This window comes from Apodemus sylvaticus, chromosome 17, assembly GCF_947179515.1.
Source record: "Apodemus sylvaticus chromosome 17, mApoSyl1.1, whole genome shotgun sequence".
Lineage (NCBI taxonomy): Eukaryota > Metazoa > Chordata > Mammalia > Rodentia > Muridae > Apodemus > Apodemus sylvaticus.
This window is the reverse complement of record NC_067488.1, coordinates 50,482,865-50,510,524: the sequence shown is the minus strand read 5'-3', so window position 1 is coordinate 50,510,524 and position 27,660 is coordinate 50,482,865. Positions and strand designations below refer to the sequence as shown.

General features: G+C 51.8%; 1 protein-coding gene across 3 annotated transcripts in view; it reads right to left on the bottom strand.

Annotated features, from left to right (window-relative positions):
* The window catches only part of Zc3h7b (zinc finger CCCH-type containing 7B), a 44,759-nt gene that overhangs the window by 4,672 nt on the left and 12,427 nt on the right, over positions 1-27,660 (bottom strand). For 2 of the 3 annotated variants that reach the window (XM_052160465.1, XM_052160466.1), the window contains exons 2-17: positions 22,494-22,552; positions 21,499-21,532; positions 21,186-21,383; positions 18,926-19,084; positions 18,334-18,414; positions 17,517-17,573; positions 14,674-14,716; positions 14,072-14,265; positions 13,471-13,792; positions 12,533-12,591; positions 11,611-11,710; positions 11,068-11,229; positions 9,773-9,978; positions 8,373-8,473; positions 7,239-7,420; positions 6,667-6,755 (exon numbers count right to left, since the gene is read on the bottom strand). In XM_052160465.1, the coding sequence (XP_052016425.1) occupies positions 6,667-6,755; positions 7,239-7,420; positions 8,373-8,473; positions 9,773-9,978; positions 11,068-11,229; positions 11,611-11,710; positions 12,533-12,591; positions 13,471-13,792; positions 14,072-14,265; positions 14,674-14,716; positions 17,517-17,573; positions 18,334-18,414; positions 18,926-19,084; positions 21,186-21,383; positions 21,499-21,532; positions 22,494-22,546 (2,040 nt within the window). In that variant the 5' untranslated portion in view covers positions 22,547-22,552. Of the gene's footprint in view, positions 1-6,666; positions 6,756-7,238; positions 7,421-8,372; positions 8,474-9,772; positions 9,979-11,067; positions 11,230-11,610; positions 11,711-12,532; positions 12,592-13,470; positions 13,793-14,071; positions 14,266-14,673; positions 14,717-17,516; positions 17,574-18,333; positions 18,415-18,925; positions 19,085-21,185; positions 21,384-21,498; positions 21,533-22,493; positions 22,568-27,660 lie in introns of those variants that run through there. The other variant, XM_052160464.1, reaches the window with a different exon arrangement.

The following is a 27,660-nucleotide window of genomic DNA, read 5'->3' as shown; positions in this document are numbered from 1 at the left end:
TCCTGAGTTCAGTTCCCAGCAACCACATGATGGCTCATAGCCATCTGTAATGGGATCTGATGCCCTCTTCTGGGGTTTCTGAAGAGAGCAATGGTATACTCATGTACATAAAATAAATAAAACTTTAAAAAAATATTTTAAATGTATTTTATTTATTTTTAGACAGGGTCTCACTAAGCACCTCTGCCTAGAACTTGCTGTGGATCTGTCAGTTGTTTCCTGAGTGTTGGGACTCAAGGCACAAGCTACAATCTATTTTATTCTTAAATTAAGTATATATGTGGATTTGCGCACATGTGTGTGGGGACCCTTGGAGACCAGAGAGAGGCGTTGGTCAGAGACCCCTGGAGCTGTGACTGCAGGCTGCTGATGTGCTGGGAATCCACCGCAGGGCCTCTGAGAGAACAGCATGCGCTCTTAATCTCAACAGCTCCTTACACTGTGCTCACAACCCAAAGGGTCAGAGAACCGAATTTGGGAACTTGGAAATTTTGGCAACACCAAAACCTTCTGAATACACAACAAGCAGAAATTAATTTAACATCAGACATGCAAGGAATTGGAAGTGTGTCTGGCAGCCTTTCAAATGCTGTATCGTGTTAGTTCAGCAAACCCTTGGCTGCACTGTGTGGTGCCACACCCTGTAATACCCAGGAGCACTGCCTGACCCAGGCTCAGCCTGCGGACTGCTGTACCTTGTGACTGTGGTCTTCTGACTATACATACAGATCTCCTGTGCTTTAGAAGAATGGTCTGCAGAAAACAAAGCCTTTAAATATTTTCCCACTTTTCTTTTTTTTTTCTTTTTGGTTTTTTCGAGACAGGGTTTCTCTGTGTAGCCCTGGCTGTCCTGGAACTCGCTCTGTAGACCAGGCTGGCCTCGAACTCAGAAATCCTCCTGCCTCTGCCTCCCAAGTGCTGGGATTAAAAGCAAGCGCCACCAACGCCTGGCTGGCTGTTTTCCCACTTTTCTATCTCAGCTTGTAAATACTAAATTAGTATCTGATAGTGTATGTTTGGGTTACACTATTAGAATGTCTGATTTCTAAAAGTTGCAGTTGAGGCTAAAGAGATGGCTCAGTGGCTGAGAGCGCGTGTTCTCAGAGAAGACTTGGTTCCCAGCACCCACATGGTGGATTACAGCCATCTGTAACTCCAGTTCCCCTCTTCTGACATCTGCGGCAATCGGTATGCCATATGCTATAAATACATGCATGAAGGCAAAACAGTCAAATGCATAAACACTTTTTAAAAAAAAAAAGTGGTGTGGTGACATATCCCAGCAGGGGGGCAATGGAGGCAGACATATCTCTTTGAGTTAGAGGCCGTGCTGGCTAGTTTTGTCAACTTGACACAAGCTAGAGTCATCTGAGAGGAAGGAATCTCAATTCAGAAAAGGCCTCCATAAGATCAGGCTGTGGGCAAGCCTGTAGAGCATTTTCTTAATTAGTGATTGATAGGGAAGGGCCCAGCCCATTGTGGGCGGGGCCATCCCTGGGCTGGTGGTCCTGGGTTCCATAACAAACCAGGCTGAGCAAGCCTTGAGGAACAAGCCAGTAAGCAGCGCCCTCCATGGCCTCTACATCAGCTCCTGCCTCTAGGTTCTTGCCCTGTTTGAGCTCCTGCCTTGGCTTTCCCCAGTGGACTGACTGAGGATATAAAAACCAAACACACCCTTTCCTCCCCACAGAGCTGTGGTTCTGCTGTTGCATCACAGCAGTGAAAGTGAGTGATGGAGGGAGCACATCGAAGCTATTGCTGTTGAGTTGCTCATTCTTTAGTAGTTTGTTTGTTTGTTTGTTTATTTATTTATTTTGTTTTTTGAGACAGGGTTTCTCTGTGTAGCCCTGGACGTCCTGGAGCTCACTCTGTGGACCAGGCTGGCCTTGAACTCAGAAATCTGCCTGCCTCTGCCTCTCAAGTACTTTTTAAAAGGAGCCTGGCTTCTTTAGTAGTTTATGAGGACTGTGTGAACGCAGATGGAAGTTGCAGATCTTCTGCACCTGCTATCACAGGCAACTGTGAGCTGCCCAATGGGAGCATTGTGAACCAAACTGGAGTTGTTGTCGTCTGAAAAAGCATCAAGTGCTTTTTGTTTTTTTCCCCAACATAAGGCTTCTCTGTGTAGCAATGGCTATCCTGGAACTAGCTCTGTAGATCAGGCTGGCCTTGAATCCTGAGATCTGCCCGCCTCCATCTTCTGAGTGCCGGGGTTAAAGGCATACACACCTGATTCAGAAGTGCTTTTAGTTTCTCCCTAAGATACATAAAAAAGGTTCTGTTTGTAGCAAGCAGAAATGTAAACAAGCACATCAAATCCCATGCCGTCTGACTCCTCAGACTCTTCTCTGCTGCAGCAAAGACAAAACAGCAGCAAGGAGCTGCAGAGCCAGGGGCAGCAGAGCACAGCCACAGCCACAGCCCCACCGCAGGCTCACTCAGCAGGCTCTCCTCATGGCTGAGCCGCTTGAGTTTCCAGCCCTCATCTATGATTTTTAAAATTTATGACATTCCCAGCACTCTGGGAGGCAGAGGCAGGCAGATTTCTGAGTTCAAGGCCAGCCTGGTCTACAGAGTGAGTTCCAAGACAGCCAGGGCTACACAGAGAAACCCTGCCTCGAAAAAACCAAATCAAAAAAAAAAAAAAATTAAGACATGAATTTTGGTGTGGAGTTAGTATTGAATTTCCAATAAAGTTCTAAACCACATGATTATGCACAATAGTAGTCTCAGCATTTCAAATTTGTTAACGATAAAAACAAAATACTCATCAATATCAAAAAGTGTTGTCTCTACATCCTATAATTAACTATTCAACCAAGACTTAATTAGTTAATCTCATCCACCTCATTAATATTTAATTAATAAGCAACAAACAACTTAATAAATGATAAAATTATATGTATACCAAATAATTATTTTTAAAAATGTATGACCGCCGGGCGTTGGTGGCACACACCTTTAATCCCAGCACTTGGGAGGCAGAGGCAGGTGCATTTCTGAGTTTGAGGCCAGCCTGGTCTACAAAGTGAGTTCCAGGACAGCCAGGGCTACACAGAGAAACCCTGTCCCGGAAAAACCAAAAAAAAAAAAAAAAAGTATGACCCATCATTAGCAAGTCTTTGATAGATCGCCGGATGTGGTAGTTTATGCTGGTAATCCCATTACTTAGGAAGCTAAGGCAGGAGGATTGCCACAAGAGACCTGCATGGGTGACAAAGTAAGTCCCAGGAAATCTTGGGCTACATAGTGAGAAACTATTTCAAAAAAGCCAAACTTCTGGTTATATGCCCATCTTACATACCTACATGTCTGTGCCACACGTAAACTACTCAGGTGAGATATGGAGAGAGTGCAGCAGGCCGTCCGTCTGTCTGTCCAGGGCGTGGTGCGATACGCCGAGTGCTGTCCTCCCTACCCAGATTCCTCTATTCTTCCTGTAACTTACTCTAAAAAATGTCTTTCAAAATTCAGCTCAGGAGCTGGACAGATGGCTCAGCAGGTGAGAGTGCTTGCCACAAAAGCAGGAAGACCGCGGTTTAGATCCCGGCACCTATACAAGGTCTAGGTGTGGCCCTGCACACAGCACTGGGTGGGTCAGCAACAGGACTAGCTGGGACTAGACTAGCAAGAAAGTGCAAGCTGTAGGGTCAGCAAGACTTCGCCGCCTCCAAAGGGAGAAGGCAGAGTGGCAGAGGGGACACCGGTGCCTCCTCTGGCCTGCACAGATGGCTGCATCTCACACACACTCTGCACCTCAGGCTGCAGGGGCTCTCCTGGAGCTTTCCTGCGACAAAGCTGCCACCCTCAGTGGTTAAAGTACCGTGTCTGATCGACCAGTTTTGAGGGCCCAGTCTGTAGAGAGCAGAGGTTCAAAAGTGGGAAGTTGGCCTTGGGCAGCAGGACAGACAGCCTTGGACTCGAGACCATCCCGAGGACAATGTTCAGCTAGTCTCTGAGGCTCCTTTTCCACGATTCTTCCATATCTTTTGGCCTAGCCTTCAGTTTGGGGAGTGGGAGGTGACCTTGGCTAACCTGTTCTTCTGTTACTGCCCGTTCGTTAGCCTTGGGTGTTGAGACTGCTTGTTTGGGCAACTCTCCAGTTTCTCCAGGTTAGCAGGTGTAAGTGTCTTCTGCCAGCTCCCCCCAGAGTAGTGACCAGCACTGCCCACCCAGTGCAGGGATCATTCCCATATGACTGAGCAAAGATAGCTCAGAGCAGTGGCTTCTTACCCCTCACAGGTAAGCCAGAGGCACTGGGCACAAGCAGCGTCTGCCCCGACAGCCCCTTGGCTTCTTCACAGACCTACTGACTTTACTCTCAGGATAGTAAGCAGGCAAGAGTCCCAGGCCTGGGCCAACGGAGAGAGACTGAGCAAGGGTAGAGAGGAAAGAAGGCCCAAGGAGCAAGTAGCCCTCATGGCCCCTCCCCTCAGCTCGGCTCCTCCACAGCCCCTCCCTATCCTGGCCCCATAAGGAGTTCTGAAGCCCAGGCTCCCTTCAAGTTGGCAATAGACTGGTCTGGTCTGGAAACAGGGTGATCACACTTCATGGCTGTGCTATACTCATTGGTTCCTCTCATCCCCAAGCCAGTGTCTCCTCGTCATCCACAATGACCTCGACCCAAGCTGTTGTGAGCATCAGAGTGACAAGGTCTACCACACAGCAGGCTCAACACCCTGAAGCCGGGGCCAACTCCTGTAAGCCTCACACTTAGGCTGTAAATGGTGAGCAGGGCTTCAGGATCAATCTAAGGGGCACTGGACAGTAGGGATGGCACAGGTAGGGCACACGTAGTACCACATCAGGGGACTTTAGTGGATGCCCCAATGATATGACTCATCCAGTCAGAGCACAGTGAGAAACAGGAGAGAAACCACAGTCAGTGGGTACCACTCTGAGCCCTTAAAGAAATTCACATGGGCTCAAGGCAGCTCCTTGGAGACGTTCTTGAGGGGCACGGTGGCAGGTTAGAGGGTCTCTTATATAGCCCAAGCTAGCTTCAAACTCAAAATAGCTGAGGCTGGCTTTCTTTTTTTTTCTTTATTTCTTGTTCTCTTTTTTTTTTTTCCTTTTGTTTTTTTGGATTCGGTTTTTTTCAAGACAGGGTCTCTCTGTGTAGTCCTGGCTGTTCTAGAACTCACTCTGTAGACCAGGCTGGCCTTGAACTCGGAAATCTGCCTGCCTCTGCCTCCCAGAGTGCTGGGATTACAGGCGTGTGCCACCACTGCCACCACCCGGCTTGAGGCTGGCTTTCAATTCCTAATTCTCCTGCCTCGTCTCCCAAGTACTGAGATGATAGGCATGTGCCATCATGCTCTATCGATGCAGGAAGCCATTACTAAATTACTGTGGAGAAAAATAACTTTCTAGTACAAGGACCTTTATAGTTGGAGGCACCTCAAATAAGCTGTCACAGTCACCCCCACTAATGGGATAACTTGAGGTGCCATGCCTCTGAGCCCATGGCTTTGCTTCTGCAGCAGGAGAAAACAGGTACTCCCATTCCACAGGGAAGGATTATGTGTAAAACCAGAGGCTTTGAAAAGGTCAGTCAGGTCAGGCAGTGGTGGCTCATGCCTTCATCCCAGCACTCTGGAGGCAGAGGCAGGCAGATTTCTGATTTCGAGGCCAGCCTGGTCTACAGAGTGAGTTCCAGGACAGCCAGGGCTACACAGAGAAATCCTGTCTCAAAATAGCAAAAAAAAAAAAAAAAGAAAGAAAGAAAGAAAGAAAGGAAAGAAAAAGAAAGGAAAAAAAAGGTCTGTCAGTCACAGAGACAACTGATGAAGAGCCAATCTAAATTAAAAGGAGAAGAGACATGCCAATGGAACAGTGTGTCACCTAGAATTTAGGGGACAAGTCACAGAATCTGAATGGTACTGTTCTATTAATTTTGTGGTCTTTGGGTATATAAAAAGTACCCTCATTACAATTTTTTACAATTTTTTTTTAAATTATTATTTTGTGAGTTTGGGTGTTTTGTTTGCATGTATGTCTTTTGTGCACCATATGTAGAATGCTCACAGAGGCCAGAAGAGGACACTAGATTCCCTGGGACTAGAGTCAGAGATGTTGTGAGTCACCTCGTGGGTGCTGGTAATCAAATATGGGTTCTTTTAACTGCTGAGCCATCTTTCCAAGCCCAAATTACCCTTTTAAAAATGGTCAGAGGAGGGGGCTGGAGAGATGGCTCAGAGGTTAAGAGCACTGACTGCTCTTCCGGAGGTCCTGAGTTCAAATCCCAGCAACCACATGGTGGCTCACAACCATCCAAAATGAAATCTGGCACCCTCTTCTGGTGAGTCTGAAGACAGCTACAGTGTACTTACATATAATAATAAATAAATAAATAAATCTTTAAAAAAAAAATGGTCAGAGGAGAGAGGATATGTATCTGAAGCTCACTCCCAGACGATTCAAAACAGAAACGTCCCCAAAACCAGTGTGAATATTTATGTACATGAATGCATATTTATATATAAAAATACACACCTGCACATAGGAACAAGACATTTTGGCACTCACTGATAACAAAGCAAGTAGTAAAACGTGAACTCTAGAATACAGGAAAAGTGCAATTTGCAGGGTCCCACCTCACAGTAGAGGGAAATGGACAGCTCCCGCGGTGTCCGCCCTTACTCCAGTGCCAATCCCGGGCCTTACCAAGCTGCTGCTGCTGGCCTTCCCTGCGTGGGCCTCCATCTGTTGCCAGTATTTCTTGGATTCCTGAACGATGTCTTCGTGGGTCATTCCTGTAGAGGCGGGAGAAAGCACAGGTCTTGGCAAAGGATTAGACACAGCACCCGTGGGATGCCGGGATGCGTCCCAAGCTACGGGGTCCTACCGGGCCAGTTCTGGCCACAGAAAGACTCAGTACACAGAGAGTGCACTGTCCTCTCTAGGCCAATTTGTCCATCCGTAACACAGAAAGAAAGCGCCTCGATTCCCAAGCCAGAGTTCCAGTTTTAGAACCCCTGCTTTTCTCACTGAAGACGCAAGCAGAATTCTGCTGGGCGGCGCCAAGGGTCTAGACCCAGACTGTGAACCTAGCGGCACCCTGTGAGCAGAGTTCTGTCTGTGATGTCCAGGGTTCTTAACTCCTCCAGGAAGCTCCCAGGAGCCACTTGTTTCTGAACTCACCTGAAGTCCCAGCGGGGATTGATCCTCAGGCCCTGGCCTGTACACTCCCAGCCAATCCCAAGCCTACGTCACCTACAGCTCTGCCTGTCCCTTACCTGAGTACTGCTGCAGCAACCAGACCTTGAGCTCAATGAAGCTATGGGCGAAGTGGCAGCTGTCCTCACGCAGGCACCCATAGCGCACCTCGTGGCGGCACACGTCAAACTGGAAGTGCTCCTGGAACTGGCGGATCTTGGAGTACTTGAGAGAGGTGGAGCGGACGATGTGCACCAGACACCTGGAGGGCACACGGGACGTGTGTGATGCTGACAGTCCCCCACCAACCTCCGCCCTCCACCTCTGCAGTGGCCACCTCTCCAGTGCCAAGCAAGTCTGAGGGAAGAGGCTTCTCAGCGCTTTCTCCCAGGCGCCTCCTGTCCTGTTAGCCCATCTCAGAATGTGGATGGCACAAGAGGTAAGGACACCCTACACTCAGGGCTTTATTCCTAGCTCCGCTTTACTTGGGCTCCATCGCAGAGCTCTGGGGCCATCTCAGTTTACCACTGTCCACCAATAGTGTCAGACCTCACCAGGTCAGGAGAAGGGAAGGCCGGTGAGTAGAAGGGCTATCCCAGCTCAGTGCCCCAGAGCGGTCTCATACCCAAGGGGATAACAGTGAAGCACTTTCTCTGGGTGGGGTAACTCAGTGGCCTTGAACAAAACCCAATAAGATGGGGACATCCTTACTCTCAGAGAGGAGGAAACCCAGGGTTACAATGGCTAGTGCTCCGACCAAGCCAGGCTGCAGTATGGACCCAGAGCTGCATAACTCCAGGACCTGACTCCATCTCAAATGATGGTGCAGGGCAGATAGCTAGAAAGAGCAAGGCAATGGTGTCCTCCTGACCCAGCTCCTCCCATGCCCTGTTTGACGCTGAAACCATGACAACGGAAGGTGCTGGTTAGAGCCATCAGCAGGGCATATCTGCCTGCTGACCAAGCTGTCCCCAAACCTCAGCTTTCTTTTCTGTACAGGAGAGCAGCAACTCCCTCCCAGGGGGCTGCTGAGACCATCAAACAGCCAAGACAATGACTGGAAGACAGGAAGTGTTCTACATGGTCCCTGTCCTCTTTAGGTGGATGTGTCATCATTCTCTGCCCCTCGCTGGCCTAGGCCTCTCCTCATCCAACAAGCTGCCCTCAAGGGACCTCTCCACCCGGCTTGCCCACTGCGCCGCTGCACGACTCACTTGTTGTTGTAAAAGCTGTGCTTGGCAGCCAGGTTGGAGCAGACAGACGGAGAGTCCTTGGTGCCTTTGCTGATGATCCGGGGCTTACTGTCGAAGCAGATCTGTTCAGGGAGAAGGTGAGCTGCGACTTTCACTAGGCCACCTGGGAAGGCGATGGGCTCGAATCCCAATGGCCCCTAGGGCAGCACATCGGTCCCTGTAAACCCTGCCCCAGGTGGGGGAAACGTGGAAGAGAACCTAGGCTCTGCGGCTCTCAGGTCTCTGGCCCACAGATGAGTTGGACTTCAGCTGTCCCTTCATCCTCTCTCAGATCACTCCAGGGCCTAGGGCAGGAGTCACTCCATGCCCCCGAGCATCGGGATTCTCAACTGTAAACTGGATAACTAACCTACTTTATCCCACAGGTTCTCTGTGCAGGTCAAACACAGAGAAAACGGAGTTCAAGAGCTCCTAGCCAAGTCTTCCCTAAGGGGAGACAGTACAAGTTCATCTGCTCTAAGGTCAACAGATCAGGGGAGACTGGGCCTCACCAACCCCTCACCCAAGCCCCTCCTCCTCATCAGAGAGAATCATGACACTGTTCCCACCTTCAAGTTGCTACTGAACCAAATGTATTCTCAAGACTGGGAAAGGCTGGTGGTCATAGTGGTGCACACCTTTAACCCCAGTGCTCAGAAGCAGAGGCAGGTGGATCTCTGTGAGTTCAATGCCAATCTGGTCTATGTAGCAAATTTCAGACCAGCCAGGGCTAAATAGTGAGACCCTGTCTCAACACTCCACAAAAAGACAAAAGAAGCCAATACTAGGAAAGCTCAGGGGAGCTACTAGACTCCTAGGGAAACAATGAAGAAACTTGGGGGAGGACACCGTGTGATAGCATAGCTGGGTCACAGGCCGGAAACAGCAGGTACAGCCAGGTTGGACCGCATGGGGAGATGTGAAAAGGCTGGCCATGGACATCTAGGCAACTGAGCTAGCCAAATTTGTCATGCCCACAATAGATATGGGATTCAGGGACAACACTGGGCAAGATTCTAAGTCTGCTTGGCTCTAAAGATTACCAGCGCCTGGGGGGTGTGGCTCAGGTAGGCGTGTCCATACAGCCTTCAGGCAACACCTACCTCAGCCTCCAGCACCACCCGTGAACCAGTACAGTATCTGTGAGCTGGCGTCAGCGTTCACATTTGTAAAATGAGAAGCAAGACAGGATCTGGGTTCTACCAGGATCCCCAGGGCCTAACTTCATGACAGTCTCTGGTGATTCTCTGGCTAGGCATCACCACGCCCACAGGTTCCAGGGTTAACAGCTCCCGCGACAACCAGCGCAAGACAGCAGAGCCCTGACTGTGCCTGGGACTATGGGGGGAGGCGGCTGGTGAACTGGCTGGGCAGGCAGGTACCTCACAGAGGAAGGTGAAGATGCCCTGGTGCTCCTTGAGGAGCTTGGCAATGGTGAGGCTGCCACGCTTGATGCCCCCTAGAGGGTCAAAGAGCAGGTCCCGGTTGAGGGTGCCCTTCCGCTCCTCTGTCCACACATCGATCTCCTCCTGATGGTAAGCGAAGGTGCAGTTATCCCCGTACTTACAGTCTTGCTTGTTAATCATGTCTACAAAGAGGCAACAGGACACACGCTCTACCAGGTGACAGAGGCAGCCCGCAGCACCCTGTGATCTCACTGTGGGCAGCAGAGCGAGAATCCGCTGGAACAGAGCACTGGTGGCTGCCAATACCAAGCCCCGGTGTGAAAGGCTCAACACCCTCCAAACCCTTCCCACCCTACCCCCAACCCCGGTCCCCAGTGTCTGTGCAGGTCGAGCAATGCACAAAGGCCTTTGTAGAATACACACTATATAAAAAGTATTATTCACTAAGGAAGTGAATAACTGTGTGATTAGGACCAGGAACATATGGGCCACAGAGCTGGAGCTGGAGGCGTGGCTGCATCCTCAGCTGCAGAGGGGTGGGGGTGGTACAGGGAATGGCTTCTGAAACTGGAGCTACCGGGTTCAAAGGGCAGAGCATGTGGGGGGGGGGGCAGTGCGAGTGTGCCTGAGGAGCAGCTAGGGTAGAGATGCGGACGTGGGCATGCGCTGGCCTTCATCCCACCAGCCCTGGGCAGGGCTTCTGGGAGGACACTGAATGGTCTGGAAGGCCCGTGTGGGTGGTTGCCATGAGGTGGGTAAGAGGGCAAAGGAGCCTGGGGCGGATGCCAAGTACCAAAAGGTTACATGCAGATATTTGGGGGTAAGGGCCAAAGAGGGCTGAAGTACAGATGTGCTTCACGACTGTTCAGGGAAATGGAAGAAAACCAAAAACATCTGTTTGGTACTGGCCAGATTTCTGTGAGGCAGAAGTGAGGGCAAGGAAAATAACGTGCTCATTAAAAAGCAACTGCCGTCTGCAAGCCTCTCCTACGTGCTCCGGGACTCTGCATCCCTGCTGGAATCCTGCGGGTATGAAGCTGGCGGAATGGACTGTGATGTGCATGGCCACCATGTGATGGTGCAGGACCAAATCCAGATCCATAGCATGTCCTGAATAGCCTCTGTCTTCAGACAAAGTCAGGAGAGATGCTTGCTCTCATATGAGACTCAGGCTTTATCAGAGCTCTCTCAAGTCCCTTGTGGTCACTGCTGTAGGCCTGGGAGGAGCTGGCCCCAGCTGGCCCCAGCCAGCCCCACTGTGGCCCACCCACCTTTGCACAGATAGTAGGAGCCCACAAAACTGGTTTTGGTGGGCCGGGGCCGGATGCGCTTCCAGATCTGGTTCTCCGAGCTCCGGAGGCGGCCGAGGAGGACATCCCTTCTGCACTTATGCTCCAGGCCCTCACGGTAGGTATAGTCGCCAGCCCTGGGGCCTGTGGGCAGGGTACACAGAGATGCAAACCCAGAAAAACCCTCATCTGGGTCCCTGAAGCTCCCACCATATCTCCCCTGGATGTGCTTGCAGGGAAAGGGAGGACTTGAGAGCCCTCCCAGGCACCCACCGAGGGACTTCCCTAACAGGCTGGGACGTAATTAATGGTGAGTGTGCCAACTCAGTGTTTCTAGAATTGTGAAGACAATGCTTTGCAGAGAGATGGCGAGTCCTATTCAGAACCCACCCCTTCATTTCCGGCAGAGAAGGGCCTTGTCTTCCTTCAGGAATCTCCCACTAACACACAGTAATGTGGCCTCCACACTCCTGAGATTCCTGGCATCTCCAGGGCAGAGGGCTGATGCTGCACATGTGGAATTACCTGTTTTGGGGTAGCACAGCTGGCAGGCCTGTTTGAACTCATGGGTGGTAGCCAGAGGATTCTTGATGAGCAGGGCGGTGTTGAGCATTGAAGGCTCTGGCTACAATGGGAAGACATTGGCCATTTTTGGCCCTGAGGGTCCCTGGGACCACCAGGGCCAGCCAAGGCGGTGAGAATAGGTATGTCTTTTGACCCCTACCCAGTATCAGAACAGTAGCCTAGGACCCTCTTCTACATCTTTCCTGGCCTCGTATTGTAACATAAGAACCCCAATCACGATGACCTGCCTCAGAAGCCCCAGGACAATGAGTACAAGCCATCTTGGCTCCAGACCATTTCCTTGAATTAAAGCAGAGAAATCGCAGTGGTCCTGTTTAAGGGCCTACTGCTCTACCGGAAGTGGTCCAGTCATCAACAGACAGGAGAAAAAGACCCAGGAAGAGCCAATGATTTTCTTTCTTTTTTTTTTTTTTCTGAGACAGTGTTTCTCTGTGTAGCCCTGGCTGACCTGGAACTCACTCTGTAGACCAGGCTGGCCTCGAACTCAGAGATCCGCCTGCCTCTGCCTCCTAAGTGCTGGGATTAAGAGCCAATGATTTTCTAGGACCCACACAGCTAGTATCTAGCTGAAGTCTCTATACATGCTGCTCTCTTGTGGTCCAGCGCTCTTCTGAACCCAGAACAGGCTGAGCCTAGGGATCAGAGACATGATATCACTTACAGGTACTGAGCCTTGTTCTAACGTAAGAGATAAGGAGTACCCTAAATGTGTTTCTCCAGCATAAGGGCCATTCTGAAGGTGCCCCCCTTGAAGAATATAGCATCTCACCAATGCAGAGAGCTCACCTCACCCCCAATCTAAGGCTCATAACCATAGGATGAATAAGAGGTCTGGTCTTGGAGCCCTGCTCAAGTCACTCACCGAGGGGGCTGGCTTCAGAGTACTGCTTGGGGGTCGGTGGTCCTGTGAACTGGTCTCTTCTAGGAAAGGAGAAGATGCAAGGGTTATGTTCCCTAGTACAGAGGGCATGAGGGGCCTTTCTGGGGCCCTGTAATTTCCACCTCAGAGAAGTTCCGCAGGCTCTCCTATTTTCATGGTCACAGCCCTGGAGCAAAGAGGCTCTAACATGTCTACCCTTGCTTACTATGAAGCCTTCTGAGGCTTCCTGTTGCCTATGGGAGAAAGGATGCTTAGCAAGACCATGGCTCACTCGCACTCCCCTGGGAACTCCCGCTCTAGCTATCAGCCAGACCCAGATCCTCTGCCACACCCACCCTAGGCCTCTGTGCCATTAGGTCTTCCAGAAGGAAACCTTGGCTCCTGTCTACCCATGCCATCGAATGGGTCCCTCAGTCTTGAGTGCCCTTGTCTATCTCTGACCTCTAAAAGCCAACCCTACCAAGGCCTGGTCAGTGGACTATGTCCCTGGTTCCCAGCCAAGAGAAGGCTAATGGAGTTCATGACCTTGCATCGGGATAATCTCCATGGGACCTGAGTCTGGAGGGCTGGGCAGAGCACCAGGTGGAATTATAGCTCTACTGTCTGATCTAGAGTAAGACAGCCTGCCCGAGGCTCAACTCCAGTGGTGCTGAGCACAGCAAAGGTGAGACAGTTTAAGGGCCTACTGCTCTCCTGGGAGCGGCTCAGCCATCAACAGACAGGAGAATTTGGGGAGAGCCAATGATCTTCTAGGGCCCACCCAGCTAGCATCTAAGCTGAAGCCGGCATACATGCTGCTCTCTTGTGGTCCAGCGCCCTTCCCTGCCCTGGGCTGGGCACATGGGCATGTGCTGTGGAGATGAGAGACAGAGCAGCACTGTCAAGGGAGAAGAGAGACAAAGTGCCCACCAAGGTCTCACCTAGGAAGGAGTCCACCTTGTCCAGCGAGCCTCGGGCTGACCCAAAGCTGTCGAGGGAGTCCAGCCGAGCCTCGGAGTATGGTAAGAGATCCAGGGGGTCCAGCGTGGACCCTGGAGAGTCAAGGGCATCCAGCACAGAAGCAGCCAGCTTCCTGGAGGGGTCCATGACAAGGCCAAAGGAGGCGGGAGGCAGTGGGCTGGACACGGGGATGGAGCCACCCACCACAGGTGGCAAGAGTGGGGTCCCACCAGGAAACACGGGGATCAGCTGAGGCAGCTCACTAGGCATACCACTGCCAGGCAGGCCACCCTGGACCAGAGACTGCAAAGTGGGGACAGAGCCAGGCATCAGACAAGCACATAACCATCACCCCCGTGTGGGTGGCACTCCAGGGACCAGTTATCCCTCCATAGCCTGACAGTGTCTGCTCATGAAGAGGAACTGGGGGTCTCCTTGCTCTCTCCCGGGACCCTCCCAAGGCCCTCCACTTTCCCAGCTGAGATGTGAAGATGGGGCCCCTCCCTTGCCTCTTCATGGGACTGCGGGGTTCTAAGTGAGAGGCTTCAAGGGACAGAACAAGAAGTTAGCAGCATGGCTCACCAGAGAGTCCAGGAGGGTGTCCAGTTCTGGACCAAACACGTCCCCATCTGAGAAGTCATCCAGGACCTCGGTGCTGGGGAGGGCCCTGCCGCTGCCATCCAGGGGGGCCAGGAGATCCAGAACATGGGGGAACAGGGGCATCGTGGGAGTGGAAGGGAGCAGGGCCGGGGAGTCTCGGAGATCCACGTAGCAGTCTGTGGAGGGGGGAGCTCAGTAGCTGAAAGGGTCCTGTGTGGTGGGAGTGTCGCCCAGCCACGAAGCTAACACCTTCCCTTCTTCCCTTGATCCACAGGGACCTGGTTTCCCTATTCCCTGCCCCAGTGGCAATGGCTCAGAGGAGGGAAGACAGCCTGGAGCTGTGGAGGGCTTCCAAATGCCCACCAATGTCACCTTTCTCTGGGACGAGCGGTGCCTTCTTCAAGCACTTAATTACATATAACCGGAAGCCCGTGAACAGAGAAAAGGAAGTAGGAAGTGAGGGCTCTAACACAAGTCGTCCAACCAGGACAGGCATGGATGAAGGACAGGGACAACCTGAGGAGTGAGCTGTCCTGCCTCAGGGAAGCCCCTGGGGTATCCCACCCTATACAGCTGAGGCATACCTGTTTCGATGTCATCTATAGATCCCAATCCGTTAGACGTTCCCTGTGAGAGGAAAGATGGAGGGTGGAAGGGCCTCAGAACCCAGCACACTTCCACAGGGCTACGCTGAGGGCCACGCACTGAGGAACGAATGCCTATCACAGGGGGGCTGGCTTTTCAGCCAGGCTCTGAGCAGCTGTGGGCTGGGATGGGTGCGGGGTAAACTAGCTTAGTAGGTACACTTCAGGGGAGCAATGGCCCCAGGGAAGGGGTACACCTCTGAGGCACCTGGAAAAGGGTAGAGTCTCATCCACACCCTGAGGCAAGGGTTTGGGGCTATTTCGGTTTTGTTTCTGAGACAGGGTCTGAAAAGTCCTGGGTGCCCTGAAATTCACTATGTAGATGAGGCTGGCCTGGAACTCAGAGACTCACTTGCCTCTGCCTCCCAATTGCTGGGATTAAAGGTTGGGATAAGGATTTACCAAGCCTTCCACATCACAGATGGTTTCTTTTCTTTTCTTTTCTTTTTTTTTTTTTTGGTTTTTTTTTTAGAGACAGGGTTTCTCTGTGTAGCTCTGGCTGTCCTGGAACTCACTTTGTAGACCAGGCTTGCCTCAAACTCAGAAATCTGCCGGCTTCTGCCTCCCATGTCACAGATGGTTTCTAATTCAAAGAGGAATGTGTCCCCTCCCAAGGCTCAGTTCCCAGCCCCAGCCACACAGGAAGCTTTGCTCCTTCTGAGGAGAATGGCATTTTAGGTGGGATCCAATCCCCATCGCAAAGACAGAACAGAATTCACAGGTCAGGCAGCAACCTGGCCTGGAGTCAGACATTCCGTAGACCACAGGCAGAGTTCCTCCTGGGGAGGTTGTGTGTGTGTGTGTGTGTGTGTGTGTGTGTGTGTGTGTGTGTGTGTGTTCCAGAGAGCCTGTCCTCTGCAGCCATTGGGGTCAGAGTACACTCTGGGATTAGGGAAATGTTGGAGCTTGCTCTCCGGTCTGGCCAAGTTGGTGTCCTATCTGGACTCGTTTCCTTGTTTGTAAGGAGACAACAGCCACACTGCCTGGCACTGTTAGAGACGAGGCACCTCAGAGGCGTGCCTGGCACGCTCTGAACTTACCATGTGTGTGACGTGCTGCTGGGAGGCTGACTCGCAGTTAGTTTACCTGCCTCCGTTCTTGATACCCAGTGAACTCCTCTGCCTTGTTTCAGGCACAGGGGACACAAGACATTCCTCTACTAAAAGAACGTGCTCCTTCTTTTCCCTGATTCCTTTACCATCCATATGAGGCCCAGGCTAGCCTGTGTCCTTCCTGTCTCTGTGGAGGCTGGGAGAAGGCCCAGACACTCCCGTTAGCCACCCTCTTTAAAGTTAGCATTAGCAACAATTGCAGCCAATTCATCCAGACTCTACCTCACCTACCTTGCTCAGCCAGCGCTCTGAGAGATGTTCCATGGCTCCAATATTAGTCAAGAGTGCAATTCCTGGGTCAGAGCAGGGCTGTCTAATGCCTGCCCTGACCCTGTCTGTCCTGTCCATTCCTTGGAGCCAGGAGCTCCTCCAGCCCCACCCCCGAGCCCGTCCACAGATGGCACAGTGAACACGTGAAGTGCCTGTGCTTCCCCCGGGGTGTTTGTATCTCACAGATAAGTAGCTCAGACCAAGGCCACCACAATGCTCACAGAGCTGCTTTTATACACCGAAAGGAGGTGGGTGAGGGGGTTCAGGCGATGGAGGCACACACCTTTAATCCCAGCATTTGGGAGGCAGAGGCAGGTCAATCTGGGTTCTAGGTCAGCCTGATCTACAGGCTTGATGGAGCCAGGATAGCCAGCGTTACACCAGCCTGAGGGGTGGAGTTGGGGAGGGGAGACAAAGGAGACAAGGAGGCCACAATGAAGGCTTCTAAGGACAGCGCTGTCTAGGCCTTGCAGAAACAAGCAGCCTCCGGGCCTCCCGCCGCCCTTACTGTCCAGGTTTCTCTCCCAGGCCTCTCGCACAGAACCCTACTGGTAACATTCACTTAGCAATACAAGGCCAAGAAAGGGCGCTCTCAGGATCTGACCCTTACCACATGCGGCTACAGAGCTCACTCTGCGGAACCCTGAGGAGGAGCTAGCTGTGTCAGTGGTCTCAGGAAGGTCTCTTCCTCTCCTGACTTGGGGCCTCAGCTCCACACCCTGTGAAGCCTGTTCTTTCTCTACCTGGCTAAAGCTACCCCTCCCCCCAGCTGGATGAGACTGCGTCCCAATAAGGCTGCCTTGGGCTCTGCTTCATGTATTCATAGCTTTCCTTGTCTCGGGTTCTAAGCTCCAGGGCTACTGCACCTTGTAAATGCTGACAACTTTGTGAGCACAGCCCAGGCTGCCCAGCTCTAGGCACGCATGCAGAGTGACCAACTGGATAGAAAAATGAGTCCTGGGCTGGACAGGCCTGTGGAGAATGCAGCAACCGAACCTCACGAGTGACCGCATGTCATGTACACTGTGCCATCTCGCCTGTAGGTGTCACAGGATGCCAGGAGCAGGCCCAGACACTACTTGGTGTTGCTCGAGTTCTCAGATGTTTCCTGTACTGAGGCAGGCCTGGCCTTATCTTCTCCACCGCGCTTGGCCTTCTCACTGACCCCCATAACCGTGACCAGTCCTAACCTTTGTGGGTGTGGTTAAGTGTACCAGTAAGGAGTGGGGGTTGGTGAAAGAATGCTAGGGGCCTGGAGGCCTTGTGCCAGACATGGGGACGTTTGTGGTCTACTACTCGGGGTCACCCCAATGGGTGAATCCAGAGCTCTTGGGAGTGGATGAAGTAGAGAGGCTGGTATGAAGCTGGGTGTGGCATTTGGAGTCTCAGACCCCTTCCTACCTGATCTGTTAAGCCAGTCGGGACTCCATTACTAAGCAGAGAAAATGTTTCCAATTCCTGTCAGAAATTGTGGAGAAGAGGGCAGAGATTAGGACTGTGAAAACAGGCAAAGCATTCCATCAGCCAGGACATCACAGAGACCCTGACACCAGCTGTGGTCCCTCCCCCAGGACTATCCTCTGCCACGGGCCCTGGTTTCCAGACTAACACTTTTTTTCATTTTCCAAGGGTGAGCTGGGCAGAGGATCTAACATACACATTCCTGCAACACGCCAGGCACCATCTCATACATTCCCTCGTTTCATCCCTCCCGTGAGCCTCCTGAGGTGGGCGTAATTATCTGCCTTCCAGATGCGGAAATGGGTGGAAATACACACACTAATGTGTTTAAGGTCAGGCCAACAAAACTCAAGCCATATGTTCTGCGTCATGCAGTTTCCATACACTCGGCAGATGACAGTACGTGATGTGACGGAGTCCGGCAGACACTAACATTCAGACAGGCACAGTGAGAGGCATCTGAGAACACAAAGCTGAAGGGCACCAGCGTCACTGTGCGCCATCTTCAGCCTGGTTTAAGTCGGCTCGGGCAGCGGAGGGGCTGTGTTTTCACAGCTGCCGTCTGCGGAGAGCTGGGAGCTTTGGCTGTTCTTTCCTCCTCCCCAAGGTCCTGCTGCTCATTCCAGGGCTTTCGGCCAACAGGGAGGAAGGTCACCTGCTGTCACTCCCTCTGTCCTTAGCAGGCTCTCGGGGTCCCCACAGTGCCCAGTCCCTCCCTTCACCTCTGGTCTTTAAGCCTCCCTCAAATCCCACCTACCTGGGGTCTCTTGTAGGCTTTCCGCACCCGCAGCCCGAGCTTCTGAGCCAGCTCCTGACCCAGCTGAGTGACATTTTCATCCTGTGGAAGGCAGGACCCAGGCTCAGATCCACCCGGTGGGCTAGGCTGCCCCGTCCGCAGAGCCGTGCTCCTGGACATCCTGTGGACAGCTCTCCTGGAAGCTGCCACTGGCTTTCTAAGTCACACGCTGGGAACTACAAGGCTGTTTTGTTTTTCCTTTTATTTTGGGGGAGGCAAAGGAATAGTTGTTTTTTTTTTTTTAATCTTTTTCCATATTATCTCTAAGATGGGGAACTCCCTGTGCTGCTGCAGGCGGCCTTGAGGCCCTGGGATTATAGGTTCAGCCCACAGAACCGGGCTGTTTCTAGTGTTTGTTTTCTAGCAGTGTTAGGGATCAAACTATGTAGCTTTGTGTTTTAATGCTGACAAGGTCTCTTTATGTCGCCCTGGCTGTCCTGCCAGCATCACTTCAGTATACCAAACCGACAGCAGAGGAGGAAGCCAAGGCCCAGAAGGGTGTGGTTGCATGGACGTGGGAGGGCAGGTCAGACGCTCGGGAGACAGCACTCACGTGGGGAAGCGCGAGGGAGCACCGGCTGCTGCACTCATAGGCTTCTTTGTGGCGTCCCAGCTCGTTGAGGGCGCGTGCCTTGCGGAACAGTGCCCGGATACTCTCGCCATCCAGGCCCAAGGCCTTCTCACTATCCTCTAGCGCCTTCTCATACAGACCCTGCAGGAGACAACCAGGCAGCCCAATGGTCAGCACCTTTGACCCTAGGGATGGAAAGCAGCCTCACTTCCCTGCAGAGGAACAGCAAGGCGGCTGGGCTCAGAGACAAAGCTGAAGAGCTTCAAGACAGAGCCCAGGGAGAGAGGGCAGCATGGACTCTGATGGTGTGTGGTGGTTTCAATAGGTGCAGTCCCCCCACAGACTCATGTTTGAATGTTTGGGAGTGATACTATTAAGAGGCGTTGCCTTGTTGGAGAAAGTGCATCACTGTGGAGCTCTGAGGTCTCCTATGCTCAAGTTATGCCCAGTGAGACACGCAGTTCCTTCTGCTGCCTGCAGCTCAAGATATAGAACTCGTGGCCCCTCTGGCACCACGTCTGCCTGCACACTGCCGTGCTCCCAACATGGTGGTAATGGACTGAATCTCTATAACTGTAAGCCAGCCCAATCAACTGTTTTCCTGTAAAAGAATTGCCTTGGTCATAGTGTCTCATCTAACACATTGTGTAAGGATGGTGGGCTGTGGTGGATCCTATCAAGACACTGTGGGGAGAGCCACGCGTTCTCCAACAGTGAGTCTGCTTGGGGACACATCTGTTGACTTGTCTACCTTTGGCTCAAAACATCATGGTCTAAGCGTGACAGTAGCACCTCACAGAGATGCCATGAGGGAGAGGCTCACCCTGGAGAGTGTGTTTTGATGATGATGTTGCTGTTGCGGCTATAGATATGTTTGTAGATATGTACACCCAGGGACATTCGCGTAGGCGCCAGAGGAGTCCGTCTTAGATTTTTGGAACATGATCTTTCATTGGACCTGATGTCACTGACTGGATAAACTGAGTAGACAAGCCGCTTAGGGGCGCACGGCCTTTAACACCAGCACTCGGGAGGCAGAGGCAGGTAAGGCCAGCCTGGTCTACAGAGTGAGTTCCAGGATAGCCAGGGCTACACAGAGAAACCCTGCCTCAAAAAATAAAACAAGATAAAAAACAAAACAACACAAAAACTGGCTAGACAATGAGCTCCAAAGGATGGATATATATATACGATACATATTTATATATATAAATTATATATATATATATATATGGGGAAGGGTGTGAGGGAGTGAATGTATGTGTGTGTAATATATAAGTATATGTGTATATATGTTTATATATGAGTGTTATATGTATATATGTGTGTGCATCATGTATGTACGTGTATATGTATATGTTTTATGTGTGTGCTGCCTGTAGTTCACTATGTATTCTCAGAATTAAGCATCAATTCAGGTTCCTGTGCTTATAAAGCAGTAAAGACAAGTCCTTTACTGACAGAGCTACCTCCGTAAGTGCCAGGCACATACATGGTAAACAGACATACATGCAGGTAAAACACCAATACACATAAAATAAAAATTAATATTTAGGGGGCTGGAGAGATGGTTCAGTGTTTAAGAGCACTGACTGTTCTTCCGAAGGTCCTGAGTTCAAATCCCAGCAACCACATGGTGGCTCACAACCATATGTAATGAGAGCAGACTCCCTCTTCTGGGATGTCTGAAGACAGCTGTTACAGTGTACTTACACATAATAATAAATAAATCTTTAAAAAATTAATATTTAAAAAAACTTAACCAAGTATGGTGGTGCATGCTTTTTACATAGGAGGTAAAGGCAAGTGTATGTTTCCCTGTGAGTTGTATACACAAAATTCCTGATATACACAGAAAATTCCAGGCTAGCCAGGGCTACATAATGAAATACTGCCTTTTAAAATAAGGCGAGAGCTAGGCGGTGGTGGCGCACACCTGTAATCCCGGCACTTGGGAGGCAGAGGCAGGCAGATATCTGAGTTCGAGGCCAGCCTGGTCTACAGAGTGAGTTCTAGGACAGCCAGGGCTACACAGAGAAACCCTGTGTCGGGGAAAATAAAAAAAAAAAACACAAACTAAAATAAGGCGAGAGCTAAGAAGAGTCAAGGAGTGAAGGCCAGGCTAGGAGCACACAAATCAGGGCGGGGAGGAGGGAGACGCACGCAGGACGTGGCTATGGTGGGGAGGAGGGCAGGAGCACTCAGGACAGGACACGGCTATGGCAGGCGGAGGCAGACGCACCATGGTGAAGTAGCACGCCGCCCTGTTGACATGCAGCTTGCACAGCAGCTCCCGGGGTAGAGCCACCTGGTCCGAGGCTGCGTAGTCAGCCACGTTCAGCCCCTCCATGTACTGCACCAGAGCCTGCTTGTAGTCCTTCTCCCGGAACAGGTCGTTGCCCTCGGCAAACAGGTTCTGTACAAGCTTGAGCAGGAAAGCCTGCAGGGAAGGTGCGGTGGACTAAGTGGGTGTCCATCCAGCCTGCTCAGTCAGCCCTCTGCCCAGCACACAGCAGCCCTCACCACACCCACCCGCCCGCTGCGGTGACACTCACCTCATACTCTTCTTGCTTTAGGGGTAGTGTTGACCTGGTGGGAAAAGAGACGGGACAGGGTGAGCCCGCAGGTCAGTCCCATGTGGAGCCTCAGGCTGGCTCCACAGGTCTGAGGTGGTGCAGGGTAGGCCTCAGGCAGCTTGGCTGAGGTAAGAGGTTCTGAAGGAAGGACTGACTTCCGTCTTCCCCAGACTCTCCCAGAGGCAGAAGCTGAGCAGGAGCTGCCTAGCAGCAGCCGCCCTCAACCCTCAGCCCTCAGCCTTTGAGCTCAGGCCTCTCTCAAGGAAGACCAGACTCCAGGGCTCTAAGGTACAGCAGCAGGGGAGCCATGGCTGGGTCTAGGAGGCTCCTAGTACTGCGAAACAACAGTCAGACCGGCCAAGGCAAAGTCAAGGGTGACTCGTATAGGGCAGGACTGCTGCTAGGAAAATAGCACCTACTCTGGAACAACGACCTCATCAAATCAAGTTTCTACCTTCGACCCACAGTCGTGCAGAGTCCACCTCAGGTGCCCTCAGTCTGGGAGGCTTTGCCCTTCTCCTGAGCTAACTGACACAAACGGTCAATTAGCCAGTGCCAGGCCCACCGACAGCAGCCAACCCCTCCACCAGACACTAACAAGTCACTCAGGGCCCACGGCTACCCACTCTTTCCTGTGGGTAAAACTACAGTTCCCTGTGGAGGACAGCATTGGCTCAGGAGGGCTTGCACTGTGTCACCCTGGGAGGAGGGCGGAGCTGTCTCCTGGTCCCCAGTGGAGGGGGAAACTGAGGCTCAGTGGGGCAGAAGATGATATGGGCGAGGGTAGAATGATACTGGCCAAGGTCCAGGGAAAGCCAGGGCCAGGCAGCACAGGCCCACGGACTTGTGGTGTCACAGCCTTTGCCTTATGGGCCGTTCCCAGCTCCTCCCACCTCCACATCCCAGTGAGCACTGAGCAGGGCTCAGCCAGGAGGAAAAGGAGAGCCCGCCCCACCTGCCCACTGCCCACTCACTGAATGAACTGCAGCCCCTTCTCGATGTCCGCCTTCCGTTTCTGCCTCTCCATCAGTGTCTGCGGGGAGAGCATAAGGCCATCAGTCTGACAGCACCCGTGTGTGGGGGTAACAGGGCTGGAGGGGGGAGAGTGGCTGCTAACCCCACCCTACCCTGTGGCCTTCAGAAAGGCCCTTTCCCTCCCGTTCACTCCATGCTAAAGGTTTGCAGGGGTCTTCAGAGTGACAGGCCATCCATCTCAGGAGCTATGCTGTCACCTTGCAGACCTGGGACGCACTTGAACTTGAAGGGCAAGTGGTCTGTATGCATGGGCCACCTGCCCTCCACCACACAAAGGGTGGGCATGAGCAGGGCCCGGAACATCTCAAGTTCAAAGGAAAAACCTAGTTTTACCATTAAATTCCACCATGTGTGCTACCAGGGACCAGGAACGTCGGACCAGCAGGGAGAAGGAACACAGGAAGTACAAACCATAGCTGGCGACTGTTTATGAGGGGCACCTGATTGCAGGCAAGGTGGACTGCTGTGGGTACCTCTGGTCTGGGCCTGGGCCAGAGTGTGGAGCTCAGCTCAGGATGTCCTGGGGGAGGGGAATGTCCGTCTCTCTCCACAGCACATCCGTGGCTACCTCTTCAATAGACAGTACGGCAGGTCTGGAGAGGTCTAAGCTGATGGGTACATAACTGTCACCCTGGGGAGCCCTCCATACACCAAGAAACCGATGAATGTATTTTTGGGGCACTGACTGTGTTTGACGTCGGGGGACTATGGAAAGGTTCCGGCCTCAGACCTGGGTGTGAGCCCAACATTAGTTCTTACTGTGACTCTAGGCCTTAGTGTCCCAAGCGGGGAATGGGGCTGATGGCAGATCCTGTCATACTGTCTATTGTGACGGTGTGGGAGGTGACAGATGTAGAGTTCCTGGCATGGATAACAGTCCAAACATCAAGGAAAATGCATCATACCATACTGACCCTCCCTCTTGCAAGACACCTGACACGTGGTTCTTGGGTCAGACAGCTGACTATAATTCAGTGCTGAGGCGGGAGGCCAGCCATGACCACTCTGGCTTGTCTGTCTACAGAGTAAGCCCTCCTTCCTGTAGCCTACTCTGCCCCTTGCCACACAACCCTCTCACAGTTCCCTACAACCGAACCATCATATTCCTTCCTGGACTCCCTGCAAAGGCCTCCCCCGACCCCCGGCACCAATCTCCCTCCAGCCCTGAAACAGCTCTATCACTGCTCACTCATCTAGTGCTGGCTAGGAGCTGGGTAGCTGCGATGGTCAGGGTCAGGCTCCACCTGGAAGTACAACTGGGCAGGGACAACAAGGCCGTACCAATTGCCATGCAATGGGGCCTGGTCCTGTGCAGGGGGAGTTGTGGAAGGCAGAAATCTCTGTGGTCTGAGCACAGGCACTACAGGGCATGGCCATGATCCACATCTGCTGCCTCCAGTGGTTGGGCCTCATCCACCAATTGGCCTCTGCCCCTCCTTGCCCCCTAGCCAGTACTGTCCCCAGACTCTGGGCAAGTTTTCTCATTGTCCCTCAGCCTTCCCAAGCACACCCTGGGGAGGGTCTTTCAAAGTCATACATTTGATCCTGCCTGACCCTGTGTTTAAGGTTTGAGGAGTCTCCTTTCTTCAGACAATCAAGATTCCCTACACTGAGCCAGGTGTAGTGCTGCATGCCTGTAATCCTGGAGGCTGAGGCAGGAGGATAATGACTTGGAGGGCAGCCTGAACAACCTCTGTGATGTCCGTGGCTTCCTGGAAACCCCCAGCAGGCAGAAACAGTTCCATATCGGCCCTCAGTCCAGACATCCAGCTGACTCAATCACACACACAGCCTGCAGTCACTCCAAGCATCAATTCCAAGGTGGCTGAATCAGAAGCCAAGCGGTAAGGCAGTCCTGCTTCAGAGATAGGCGGAATCTCCACGGCCCAGAGCTACCCGCCTCTGTGTCCTCTTCTATTGACCTGCCATGTGAAATCTCTTACTCTTTCCTCTTCTAGACTCAGGAAACAGATATCACTAACAGAAACAGCACCCTGCAAATCCTAAATTTTAGAGTCTGGTTTGGGGGTTGGGGTTTAGCTCAGCGGCAGAGCGCTTGCCTAGTGAGTGTAAGGCCCTGGGTCAGTTCTCAGCTCTTGAAAAAAAAAAAGACAAAATAGAGTCTGGTTTGTGGAAAGCACTTCATCAATAGGCTACTGGAAGATTAGAATCCCTCTGCTGGGTGTTCAGCTCAACAATGGCTATCTATATACAATGAGAAAGCTGGCATTTCTGTGCCCAGCCAGCCTCACAACCGAGTTAGAGACATGGCCAGACAGTGCCTGAGTTGCCCCTGAAGCCAGACTTCTACGGTGAACAGAGTTAAGTAACACTTGAAGTGGCAGCTGCTGGCTCTGGGTGGGTGGGGGGTAGGGGTAGCGGGTCGGGGGGTTGAACTGGGCCTTTAGTTCGGTTGCTTGTTTTGGGTTTATCAATCTATTTCTTTTTAGGATGAGTCTTACTACGGGGCTCTGACTAGCATAGCACTTGTTATGTAGACCAGACCAGCCCCTGGCTTTGGGCGATCCTCCTGCCTCTGCTGCCCAAGTGCTGAGATTAGAGGTATCCACCACCACAGCCAGCTGAATTTGAAGGGTCAACGGGAGCACTTGTCAGTATTAGACAGGAGCCTTCTGGGTGGCCACCTGCTCTTGAGTTCTCCTGGCTTCATGGGCCAGGGCTCGTGACCACCTTTCATGAATCTTGATGACTGTCCCTGGGGTTACAGTCATGAATGGCAGGCCAATATTCAAGAGATAAAGACAAGACAGGATGTTCAAACGGCTTATAAGATTTGCAGTCACAGCCGGGCATGATGGGACAGCCCTTTGACACCAGCACTAGGGAGGCAGAGGCAGGTGAGTTCGAAGTCAGCCTGGCCTACGAAGTTGAGTTCCAGTACAGCCAGGGCTACACAGAGAAATCCTGTCTCGAACAACAAAAACAAAAAGATGTGCAGCCAGAAAGTGGAGACTATTCTAGGACACCAGATATCAGGTCATCACCACTCCCTCAAAAATGACAGAGCCTGGACCCTTTCAGCTTCGACAGGATATTTGACATCTGTCCCTAGCCCCAAGGCAGATGTCTGTCTGGCATAATTCCCTGTAGGAAAGTGTCATTCTTCTTCCTAGTTCAGTCCAAGGGTCTATCTATGTGGATCACCGAGGGTTCTCCTGTTGCGTATAAAAACCTTAGAGTAAATCTAACACAGAGATTCCATCTCACCAAGCAACATGGCAGGCAGAGGTTTGGTAGGGCCACCCAAGCAGGCACTGGTTAAAGAGGACCCCTGGGCTCTTAATGGCACTGCCACAAGAAAAGTCTAGCAACAAACACTTACTGGGCCCCCAGCCACTCCTCCCTGTCAGAGTGACACCACTGCTAAGAGCCACAGTAATGCAAACGAACACGTGGTCAGAGGCCCAGCTCTGGACAGATCCCTGGCCACAAAGGATGGGAGCTAGAAGGAGAGGGGTCCTCACTGGATCCCTTCCCCCACCCGAACCCAGACAAAGCTGGGGTGGGGGCTCACACCCTTAATCCTGGCATTTCAGAAACAGAGGCAGGTAGATCCCTGTGAGTTTGAAGCCAGCCTAGTCAACGTAGTCCAGGACAGTCAGGCCTTCATAGAGACTCCGTCTCAAAAAAAAAAAAAAAAAAAAAAAAGAAAGAAAAAATGAGAAAAAAAAAAAAACTCAGAATGCTTTGTGCATTGCAATCACCTGTGGGATGTTAAGCCTGATTATTTGAGTTTGATCCCAGATCTCACCGTGGAGAGAACTGACTCTTTAAAGTTGTCCCCTGACTGCCGCACAACTGTGGCACATGCATCCTGCGTTTATACACACTCATATACAAATCATACGCATACACTAGTAATATATATATTTATATTATAATGTATATATAGTATACATACACAAACATAATGTATATATATTCCATGCCAGGTGTTGAGCACATGCCTATAATCCCAGCTCTGGAAGAAGAGGCAGGAGAACCAGAAGTTTAAGGCCAGACTCAACTACTGTAACTACTCTCCTGAGAGCCTGACTCTAGGCTGAAGTACAATTTGAGATCTTACCTCATTGAACACACAAACCCACCAGAAGCAGCAGCAACAACACAAACACGCACAGAACTGAGGGCTGGAAAGATGGCTTAGAAGTTGAAGGCACTGGCTGCTCTTCCAGAGGTCTCAGGTTCGATTCCCAGCACCCACCGCATGCAGAGGAGGCATTTGAAAGAACACACTTCATATATCTCATTTTCTCTGGAAACTGGAATCTGCTAGACAACAGAGTAACTTTCTCATCGGGGTTCGGATGTTTTTACTCCCCGCACAGGCAAAATCTCAAATGCAAACTAAGATGGCTGACTTGCGACCAACTCAGTAGGGCAGGAGGGAACCAGGAGCCTCAGAGATCCAGGATTCAAAGCCGGGGTTCGGATCCCAGCACTGAGATGGGGGAGGTAAGAATGAATAAGAGATAAAGTACTGTGGTTCATTAGTCCAGGAGGCCTCTGGAAGATCTCATGGTCCTGGCACAGAGTGAGTTAATGGTGGCAGAATGAATGAATGGCCACCCAGCTATTTTACAGATGAATACATAAAAGACCTGCACCAAGAGAGGTGACACTCACAGCAGGGCTCGCTCCCGCTGAGTGGCTCCTGTGAGCAGGGGCTGTCCTGGGCACCTCCCTCCCTTAAAGCACTACAACAGCTTTCTAAGGCAGATACTGCTAGCGGCCCCCACTCAGCAGGGGTACAGAAAAGCTAACTGTCCCGTCCACAGTTTGGAGCTGGCTTAGGGAATGCCAAACCTGGCAGCCTGGCCTAGAGTCTACGCGCATCACCTCTGCTGTCAAGGAAGCAGGCCCAGCTTGAGGACCCGTCCATCCAACCTCATCTCCCGGGGGCTCACAGAAACTCTGACTTCTGACTCCCTTAGGCACAATCCAGGATGCCCCTGCCCCTGCCCCTGCCCCAACTGCATCCCCACCCTGACTCACTCAATACCCTCACTCACACAGCAACAGCTCTCATCTAACTCCACTTCACGCCTTTAGCCAAGTGGCTTCCTGCCCTTGCTGCTAAGTTTT